Consider the following 11,481-nt stretch of genomic DNA (forward strand, 5'->3'; position numbering starts at 1 on the left):
TTCAAATCCCTACATTGTGTAAAGGGATTATTAATGGATGAACTTTTGATAGGCACAAAATACATTATCACCTCGTAGCACACTCTTCAAGAATGAAATCCTGGTATTTTCCACTATTTATAGCAGAGCAGTGAAATCATATGTTTGAAATAATGGAAGATGAGACGACTTGTGTTGTCATGGCTGTAACTTGTAAGGTATCGAATCATAGCAAATGGTGATTGAAATATATCCAAACAAAGAAAATAAAAAACCGTTTTTTATTTCTTAACTACTTATGTTTAAGGGATCGGATAGCAACGTCTGAACATTATTTTTTGTGGGACATTAGAGCACATCAGACTTATCAAATAGGAGGAATGTCCTTCTAATATTTTTTGACATTCGCGATATAATACAAATTTTTATAGCAAATTATTAAACATTGATATTTTTGACATTTAACAATCCTCGAAGTAAATTTTATCATGACTGTAGTTATAGTATGTAGCTGGGAGGAAACCCATCGTTTGAAAATTTAGACCTTTTGTACTGAAGATGTACATTGTTTCCCAATTCCTTTTAAATCGGAATGATTACAAACCTTTTCGTAAGCTGTGAGGCTCTAAAATTGTCTGAGCGCGAATATTTTATAAAACAAAGCTCGGTTAACATGGTCAAAGTCAATCAGTAACCAAGCGAATTGAACGAGAAGTGGCGTGCGCCAGTCGCCCAAAACATGCATATAATTTTGAATAATAAATCAAAACCTGTAAAGCCACAAAAATATTAATGTTATGTTTGCATTTGTCGGATAAAAATTTCCTATAAGATACATGTTTGGGTAAATTCAGCGAAGCTTGACCCCGAAAAAACCGAAGGCTTTCAGGTAAAATGTACCTGTCAAAGTCAAAGTCGTTTACGCCCTGTTCCGAGCGAACTTTATAGGTTACCCTCGACTTGCTTGATGCCCATTAGAATGGGTAAATTGTTTGTTTTACTTGGATTTAAACATAATTAGCCTATAATTAACTGTTATATCTGTTCAAATCTTGCAATATTATGTTTAAGGGTTCCATTGGCACTGCATTTATCCTGTGGCTTTTGTAAAACATTATAATTTTGTGTGACCCTGGTCATACTGGACTTAAAACTTATGGAATGCGTAAAATATGCATATTAATATGGTCAACCGAAAAAACTGACAAACACAAATAAAGGTAGCACCCCCGGTATATCTCACCCTAAATTAGGCAAGTGAATTGTGTCATACCAATCACCATACCAATTCATAATAACTGACCTGCGAACAATGCATTTACACCCAGAAAAGATATAAAAACAACAATTTGACGTTGTAGTTGACCAAGAATAGTGATACTGGTTAGAAAATGGCTGCATTGCTGAAGTGTTTCTTTTTAGTTGCTCTTCTAGGAGCAACATATAACTATGTCGAGTGTAATGATACGTGCAAAGAGACGTGGAAAGATGTCACTAATGCAATAAAAGAAGGATCCAAGGAGAGTTTTGTTAATCATGTTGGTCCTTTGGCGCAGATGGCAAAAACTGCTTATACTGGTGAGTGCATACGCAAGATAGTTGACTTTCCAACAAGTTAAAATAAGCGCATTATAATAGGTAAACAATCAACATTTTAAAACGTATATGTACACTGCTAAGAGCGACACGTAATAAACACTTTAATGCCAAAGGTTTGTACAGTGAAGGTAAAAAAAAAGCGCAGTGATTTATAGTGCGCTACTCACAGGCTCAACGCCTAGACGCTGATCCACAAGCCTCAGCACACTTTACAGGTATGTGTGTGTTAATTAAATACACGTAATATATGTGAAGATGTTTATATTTTAAAACACAAGATAGAAGCACACTTTTATCCTGTGTTAAATAAACAAACATCTTCATATTTTACATATTTTAGTGTTGATAAATTAACACCCCTATAACTTCACTGTACAAACTTTGGCCAATAAAGTGTTTAAGTGCTGAAGTGTTGCTCTGCCGTTTTTGCGGTGTATAATTTATAACGTATTGTTTGTTGGAGAAATCACACTACATTGAAACAAATTAAATATTCTAATTTGCCTGAGCTGATGCAAAACAAAACAACAACAAAAAACAACAACAACAAACAAACAGAAGGATGGATTTTAAGAACAGGAAGCTATGAACATACTCTATTGTGAGTATTACGTATGTAGTGTCGAATAACTTTAAAAAAATATAAACCGTTTACTATTTGCACAGACGAGATGTAATAATATTATTCATTTTGATTTCTTTTGTTCTATTTACTATAGCAAATACAGGCGAGGAAATTCCTGGGTGGCAACTTGTCCAGGAGTTTAAAATGATCAATGGACTTTATGCGCTGGCATACAAGGTACAGATATACGTCCGTTCATAAGATTGATTTTCTAGGCCCATATCACTGGGGAAATGAAAGGACGAAATAAAAACCAACAAATTTGCTGTAAATCACCACAGAAGTGTCTAGTATTCCGTTAAAAAATGTCAGTATGATAACAGTCAATAGAGACCTTGCGAAATGAAGTTACTTTAACTTTAACTTTAACTTTAACGTCTAGAGGATTATAGAGGATTATGTATTCAAAACGACCTTGGGTTTGAATACATAATCCTCTATAATCCTCTAGACGTTAAAGTTAAAGTTAAAGTTAAAGTAACTTCATTTCGCAAGGTCTCTAATGTCTGTGCTGACGAAACTAAGTTGGACGTGGACAACTATAGGAATACCGTAGAAAATTCTAAAAAACAAGAGTAAATTATAATAAAATCTGTTAGATCGGGTACGATTGTGCTTTTAAAATTGGTGTAATTTCAAATTTTATAGACATATTATACAATAATTATGAGATCGCAATAAAATCGACAAATTGCTGTGAATCACTATAGAAGATTTTGTTGAATTGCAATATCTAGTGAAATTGTGCTTAAAAGGCTGGATCAAAGAAGATTATACTTAATTATTTGTATATTGTAGAAAATCGAGCACAATTCTACTAAATCACAGAAAATGTGCATTATGAATGAAAAAAAGTAGTTATGAATTACCAATTATTTATTTATTTATTTATTTATTTATTTATTTATTTATTTATTTATTTATTTATTTATTTATTTATTTATTTATTTATTTATTTATTTATTTATTTATTTATTTATTTATTTATTTATTTATTTATTTATTTATTTATTCTCCTACATAATTTAGAGTGAAACTGACTCAAATAAATTGGTTCTTGCTTTCCGTGGAATTCGCTTTGGAGACAACGACTCAGGTGGAACAGAGGATGATTTATGTGCCCGATTCTATCTGATGGATGCTGGATTAGAGTGCAGTGACGACAAGAGAGGATTGCCTGAAAGCTGTAAACGGATACCGGGATGGGTCCTTGATTATTTGAACCAGGCTAGAATATTTATTGCACAGGTAAGAGACACAAAAAAAGATGACCGATGGGCGACAGAGGCTAACAGATAAATGACTTCATATTTGATCTATCCGTGTTAACATGGTTAATGTGCGTTCGTTTAATAATTTTGTTTGTCAAAACAATTGTTTTTGTATATGTGCAATGCTTTCACGGGTACATGGTGTCAGTCCGTGAGTCCGAATCGTCTCAGACAACAGAACAATTTGAAGCTATAAGACAGCTATAAGCGGTCAAGACAGTTCCTCTAAAATATAAGAGATTTCTCTTCCGGGATTTGAAAAGGGATTTCCCTTACACAAAAGGGATTGGTTTGGACGCTTCGCCTAAAACAAAATTAAAATTGGACTAAAATCGTAAATTATTTAAAAGGTGTTATCAGTGCCGAAACCAAAATACCCTAAAATTAATCAAAATTCAGATTTGTGCCTTTTTTGAGCAAAATAATATACTATGCGTATACCATGCTAATGTAGCAAACTGATGGAAACAATGAAATTAATCTGATAAGTAAAACTCTGACATCAAAAGGACAAGGTGGGATAAAGTACGTCCTTACTTTTATTGGGCTATTCTAGAAATTAAAGGCACAAAGAAGATATGGGATTCCCAAAAGTTTTCACCATTATTTGCTCTGGGAATCCCCCCACCCCCCCAAAAAAATGGTCTTTATTTTCACAACCCTAAAGAAGACATGGGAATTCCCAAGAAAAAGACACCTTTTTATTTTAGCCTTGGGAATTCCCAAAAATTTTGGCCAAAATTTGCCTGTCTTCTTTAGGGACAGTGGGAATATCATTTTATTGTCAAAATGGGAATGCACATTTTGGTTGGATAAAAGTTTGGTCTGGGAATTCCCAAAAAATTATGGTACAAGGGAGGGGGGTGCCATTAATTTCTGGAATAGCCCATTATCCCGTGAGTGAGGCTGCAAATACGGAAACCATTGGTGTAGCCTACATACGACACCCGGGATACAGTAATACAGAGCAATTTTTTTTTATATTAAAACATGAGGATTGTTGGTGCAATTACATAAACTAGTTTTACGACAATTTCTGATAACCCCTTGACTTTCGGAAGTAAGGGCACAGCACACTTTAAAGGCCTATTCAGTAAATTGTTCATCTGGAGGATTGTAAAAATCACCAAATTTGGCTAGAATCATCAGATTTTGGCACCTTTGTAAGCGTGCTATAGCCTCCAAATGGTTAAGCCAAAAGCCGAAAGACAAAATTAGACATTTTACACGAATCTGTAATTTCTCTACTTACCGGTAAGTAGAGAAATTAGCTACATGTAATTTCATTTCGAAAATACAATTTTAAAGACTTACCTTAATTTTATTATCTAGATTATAAACAATTTTATTTTTTTACACTTTCGATGGGATCACTGAATAAGTCCTCTCCCTTTTTTTTTTTTTTTATTTGACCTTTCCTTATTCTTGTCCTTTTTGTTCATATTTTAATAGTTTGTCCTTTTTATTCATATTTTAATAGTTTGTCCTTCAAGTTCACGTGTGTTAATTCAAGCTTGAATGACTATGCCGTTAACCGGCCACGTCGACTATATTGCAATTGTTCATCATACTGGCCTCCATGAGTCATAATTCCACAGGTTACTACTGCCAGCTAAGGGGCTGTGCAATAATTATGAGCCCGGGGGGAGTAAAATTTCATAACGGTCCACCAAAAATCGCTTGCTCCCCTCGGCCTGCAAAAATATTCCCTTTTTCCCCACTCGGACAGCCAAATAACCCTCCTTGCACATCCCAATTTGCAAACCTACAATCAAGGACAAAAAGGTTGGCACACGTTGCCTGTCTTTTAGTATACGTATCTCTGCCCCCGCTCCCCCAATTCAATGTAGGACTAAGCCATGTTGTCAACAGGACCGTGAGACCTCCAACATTGAAATATGGGGAGTGGAGAAGGGTGAGATATAGGGGGTAGTCTGTACTTCACATAAACTGCATGTATGTTTCAGTCGCCTCTCCAATTTTGTTAGGGCACGCATTTCAATAATTATTGTTTAGTGTAAGTGTGCCAACTATTTTTTTCCTGGATTGTATATATGTAGCTATATGTTGCGAGCGCAGCGAGCAGGAAAATTTGCATATTAAAGCGTTTCCATAATGTTTTCCTAAGCCTTTTAGAGTGTTTTATTTAAAAGCGCCCCATAAATGTGTGCCAAAAATCACTTGCCCCCCCCCAGGGCTCATAATAATTGCACATCCTAAAAGCCAGTAAGAAATAAGCAGATATCGTTTGCTCTTTTTTAGTGTTTTTTAAACAATCTGCATTTTTTTGACAATGACGTAAATGTCTCAGGGTTCTCAAGGATCTTCTGGGTACTCATACTAGATCCGGTTTTCTTAGGTAACTCATACCTACGGAAGCTGTGAAGGGACATGACGAGTTGGCGACTTGACGAGATGACGACATAAATGATGACATAAGTCAAGTCGTCAAATCGTCATGTCCCTTCAGAGCTTCTGTACATACCATGCGTACTGGGACTAGTTTTATACCCCTAGCGTGACCAAAGTATGAAACATATACCATGTACACTGAACCCCTAGTGGGACCAGATTTCTTAAAAAACATACCCTAAATGAGTTTAGTTTTCACTGGGAATTTCAGTGACAGCCCCCCCCCCCCCCATAAAACCAAGTTAACCATTTATTGCACTAGTATTTCACATTTTGTTTATCAAATATTCAAAGAACAAGATACGTGGGCATGAAATCAGAAAATATAACACCCCTTTGGAGACTGGAAGAGGTGGATTAAACATCCCTAGCGGGACTAAAAGAGACTAGAGTGAATTTGTTACCCCTTGTGGGAGTCTCGAAAGTTAGTCTCCCCATTTCGGTCCCAGTCATGGTTGCACTAATCACTCATCCCTAATGTTATATTTGTTTTATTTCATTTAGCTGCGGGCCACTTATCCAGATGAATGTTTCCTTTACACTGGCCACTCTCTTGGAGCTACTTTGTCTTCGATATTGAGCGCCACCAGCAGGGGTTTCGAGTCACATGCGGTTTCTTTTGCTCCTTCTCCTTCAAATGTCCCTCAAATCGTAACAAATCTCGGTAAGAATACAATTTTGTGCCTTTTCTTTAAAACTACATACAAAATTAAAGCCATTGGCGCCTACATCTTACATGTATTATTACCGATAAATTAGTTTATGCTTATTAATGGAGCTTGTAAATGTTTGCCAATGATATTGGAAGCAATAAAGTTTTACTGCTCAGAAAATCACAGGAGTGAGAGTAACGCATGGCAGTATTAAGCTATTATTGTGCCCTATTTATATTAGGCCTCCATTTTTATAAATCGCTGAACCAGCCCCAACAACATAAAAATGTTTGCAATCCGTATGTCGAAGTTCACTTTTGTACAACAATAGGTCAACTTGTACTTTAAGTGAGTAAATTCAAGATGGCCGCTATTAACTCTATTTTCTTTTAATATGTTTAAGGCAGTGACGTTAAGGGCCCAAATTCACGTACAAAACCACGTTAGGACAAATGCTTGACACCATCGAATATATATACTGAAACATAATTAAGTTAAAGCACTTCGTGGTGTAGTGGAGCGGGAACCGCGAAAGACGCTACCAACGGCCGAAAAATATGAATATCCAATTAGATAGCCCCAAAGGACTATAAAGAACCACAAGACCGAAAGAGGATAGGGCTTGAAGAATAAGGGAAATTAAAAGGGATAAACATTAATATTAAATGAAGAATATATATTATGTGATGTCAAATGTATGGGTGACGGGCTGTCTATAAAATAATATATTAAGGTTACGCAAGGTTTTGTTTTGTGAAAAATAAAGGCTTGCGGCCTTGATGTTTTTAAAGCCCTGATGAGCTGGGGCCCAGTATCAACAAAACATCAAGGCTGCAAGCCCGGCAGGGCTGAGGCCCGAAATTCCCATGGTGACAACTTGTTACTAACGGAGTTCTAATAAGAAGCCCCCAGCAAGAAATCAAGAATGACGGGCTGTATCTAAGGGGATCAAAACCTTGAGTAAACTTATCGTAAGAAAAAACGTTATGGGTTGTGTGTAAAAGATGATGTTAGGAGGGTTATTTTTAGACCTAGCCCTACCCCTCTAAAGGTCAACTCCAAAATTCCATTCCAAAACAACATACGTTAAGTGCCACTTAATGTTAAAAAAGCCCAAAATGTCGTTTTGAATGTGAATTTCGGCCCTTAACGTCACTCTGAATCTAATTATGATGATCTTTTCAGTTTATTTGCCAAATCTTGTATGTAAATGTCATTACAGACTCGACAGTCGTTAATAAGACCGTTTCACAGAATCAGTAGTCTCCACGGCAGCCAGTTTGGTTCCGCACCCTCCACACAAACAGTCTGCCAATGATAACGAACGAGTTATTTTTGATTGGCTAGCACTTTTTCCATGACGTCATCCAACACGTACTGTCGTGTTTCTGATTATTCAGCCAGGAGTTCAACCCACTGGCAATCAAGTTCCCGGATGCATCGCTCCTGATCAGGTTCTCATAGACTTTGCATTATCGCCCTCTTAGCCAACCAGAAACGGCGTATAAGTGGTCATTGGCAGACTGTTTGTGTGGAGGGAGCGCAACCAAACTGGCTGCGGAGGAGACTACAGAATCAGATGATAAACGTTTTGAAGAAGCTAATATTGCATAATCATGGTCATACTCATAAAACAGTTAATATTAATATATATTTTTATTGTTTATCTTTGTTCATCAGGTATTGATGCTGATTACTCCCGGGTGATCACCTTATTCGACGAATATGATGGCAACGTGGATTTAGATAAATGCAAGGTAGTTAATTTAAAAAAAAAACCATCTTTTTAATTCTTGCATCGGATCCCTTTATGAAAATATTATCGAGGGATTAGAGCCGTTGAAATGATATAGACTAATATTCGACATTTTGACCGCCATTTTGAATTTGTGGACATAGGGCAGCCATTTTGGATTTTTATAAGCAATATAAATGACTGTTTCATGTCCGCAAATACCTACACCCAAATTACGAGCATCCGGTCGAGAGCGGCGTTCAAATAAGTTAGAATAATTTTCGGTATTTTGGCGGCCATTTTGAATTTTTTTTGTATAAGGCAGCAATTTTGGAGTTTGATTAACTATGTAAATAACTTTTTCATGTCCACAGACATATTCATAGACACTCAAATCATCACCATCGGCCTGATAAAGCCGTTCAAATAAGTTTGGCTAAAATTCACCATTTTGGCCGCCATTTTGAATTTTGGAACATAATGAAGCCATTTTGGATTTCGCACATTTTTAATTAAAGTGGACTACGGGAGCGTGTTCTACGCAAAATTTCAGTCTAGAAACCGTATCAAACATAAAGTGAACACTATTTCCCATCCGCGCGTGAATGAGAGCCCGACTAAATATTCAGGACACCGCAATAATCAATGTGGGAGTGGGTGGGTGCTTGTGGCCTGGGCGTGTGGTAGGTATGCATCTTGGTTTGTGGGCGTAAGGATGAAGGTAGGGGGTGTGTGTGTGGGGTGTGCATGTCATCATTGTTGTGTGTATGTATTACAGAGAGCGATGTTTATGTGCAAGATAGTGATTGATTTTGGATTCCATCCCTGGATTCCATCGTACCAGGAAATATTATCGGTATTTTTTATATCCACATTTCTTAATCTTTCAATACCAGTATGGTATCCGATGCAGGTTCGAAGGTCCAGAACCAGAAGCTTGTGCCACCTGTACCGCAGACAAGCCTTTCCCAGATATTTCTGAGGTGTTAGCAGACATGCAATCTCCATGTGAATTGTGCCTTCATCATACTCATTTCTTCAGCCATATTTTGAAGACCATCAATGACGAAGGCACGCAGCGACCACAATGCTATGAACAAGACTGTGTAGCAATTCCCTTCGCCAAGGAAGATCAAAAAGAGGATACTGTTGAACGACGCTTGCTTGACTTACTTAGTGAAAGGTTTACGGGACCGGATGACGACGGGGCAAAGGGTCGCTAGACCAGCCGGATTTGGGGATGGGGGGGAGGTGTTCAGCATATATGTGTGCAAGATAGTGATTGATTCTCTGGATTCCATCGTACCAGGAAATATTATTAAAAAATTTTATATCCACATTTCTCAATCTTTCAATACCAGTATGGTATCCGATGCACGTTCGAAGGTCCAGAACCAGAAGCTTGTGGCAACTGTACTGCAGACAAGCCTTTCCCAGATATTTTTGAAGACCATCAATGAAGAAGGCACGCAGCGACCACAGTGCTATAAGCAAGACTGGGTACAAATTCCCTTCGCCAAGGAAGATCAAAAAGAGGACACTGTTGAACGACGCTTGCTTGACTTACTTAGTGAAAGGTTTACGGGACCGGATGACGACGGGGCAAAGGGTCGCTAGACCAGTCGGATGGGAGGGGGTGTTCAGCATAAATGTGTGCAAGATAGTGATTGATTTTGGATTCCATCCCTGGATTCCATAGTACCAGGAAATATTATTAATATTTTTTATATCCTTATTTCTCAATATTTCAATACCAGTATGGTATCCGATGCAGGTTCGAAGGTCCAGAACCAGAAGCCTGTGCCACCTGTACCGCAGACAAGCCTTTCCCAGATATTTCTGAGGTGTTAGCAGACATGCAATCTCCATGTGGATTATGTCTTCATCATACTCATTTCTTCAGCCATATTCTGAAGACCATCAATGACGAAGGCACGCAGCGACCACAGTGCTATGAGCAAGATTGGGTACAAATTCCTTTCGCCAAGGAAGATCAAGAAGAGGATACTGTCGAACGACGTTTGCTTGACTTGCTGCTTAAGGATCTGCAATTCAATTAGATGAAGTCTCATCAATCAAGACTTAAGTTCCTGCAATAGTGTTATGTTTTCATTATTATAGTAACACATTTAATTGAACTGTAATTATGGTTAATGTTATTAGTATTTTGCAGTGAAACATTCGACAACTTAGACAAATTTAAGAGATAAGCCCGGCTCGTGATAATTTTACGTACATCATTTTGGTAAATTTTAATTTTGCCCGGTTTTCATAATTTAACACGGAATAAAGTAAAATTCACTGAAAAAAAAAGAAAAAGATTTTCTGAAAAATCAACTGATTTGACCGCATGCATTATGCAACAAAAATTTGAAAAATGATGTCAAATATTTTTGTGAAACATTTCTCAAAATATTTCGAAAACACTTAAATGTTAGTATGTTTGCATGAAGTTTTCAAAAATGTTTTCTGATTGTTATCAAAACGTTTTATATCCTTTATATAACCCGTCATATACATCTTTTCTGTATAACCATGATAACATGTAAAATTGTGAGTTTACAAATTAAGAGTATTTGAAAAAGGCAATTTGAATTATATGTGTTTAGTCCATTTCCCTTCAAATTGCAAAAATATTTAAACACTAACACTAACTAAAGGATTAGAATTTCTTTAAATCCTAAATTTCTTTATATTCTTTTTTGGTTAGCTGTATGTATATAATGGTCCTTTAGTTATTAATTTAACTGTTTGTCTGCCTTCCAGGGTTAGGTTTTTGCCAGCAAAAACCTGTTTTTGCCGACAAAGTGGCAAAAACTGGCAAGAACTTGTTTAGGTCAGTTTTTGCCTGGTTTAAACCGGCAACAATGAGCAATGAAAACCCATGCATTTAATATCTTAATATGTTACTTATAATTATAAAATCTGAACTTGTTACACTCAGGAAGTTATTGTTGTTACTTAATCATTTGTTTTAGATGAAAAAAAGTGCAAAATGTTTTCACTTTTTAAATTTTGTTTTTGCCATTTTTGTTGGCAAAAACTGTTTTTGCCAAGCTGTAAAAACCGCATATTTTCCACCTGCGGCAAAAACCTGCAAACCCTGATTGTCTCGTCTGTCTTTGTCTACCATTGTTTAAAGTATCGCATTATCATCTGTAGCAAGTTCTTTTGTCTTTTTACTTATGTAATGAATTATTTTGTCTC

General features: G+C 36.6%; 1 protein-coding gene across 1 annotated transcript; it reads left to right on the top strand.

The window, feature by feature from the left end:
- Positions 1–1,356: 1,356 nt before the first annotated feature.
- On the top strand, positions 1,357–9,497 carry LOC140163564 (uncharacterized). Its single transcript, XM_072186878.1, has 6 exons — positions 1,357–1,557; positions 2,298–2,380; positions 3,233–3,451; positions 6,391–6,550; positions 8,220–8,296; positions 9,171–9,497. Exons 1-6 carry the CDS (start codon positions 1,371–1,373, stop codon positions 9,495–9,497), a joined length of 1,053 nt encoding a protein of 350 aa, XP_072042979.1. The 5' UTR covers positions 1,357–1,370.
- Positions 9,498–11,481: the final 1,984 nt, after the last annotated feature.

The sequence above is a fragment of the Amphiura filiformis genome, chromosome 11, assembly GCF_039555335.1.
Source record: "Amphiura filiformis chromosome 11, Afil_fr2py, whole genome shotgun sequence".
NCBI lineage: Eukaryota > Metazoa > Echinodermata > Ophiuroidea > Amphilepidida > Amphiuridae > Amphiura > Amphiura filiformis.

Bases quoted from the DNA above. Each gene is read 5' to 3' on its own strand.
- LOC140163564 (XM_072186878.1), top strand. From the start codon at position 1,371: ATGGCTGCATTGCTGAAGTGTTTCTTTTTAGTTGCTCTTCTAGGAGCA. The intron at 1,558-2,297 runs GTGAGTGCATAC...TATTTACTATAG, and splicing joins GGCAAAAACTGCTTATACTG to CAAATACAGGCGAGGAAATT. The intron at 8,297-9,170 runs GTAGTTAATTTA...TTTCAATACCAG, and splicing joins TGGATTTAGATAAATGCAAG to TATGGTATCCGATGCAGGTT.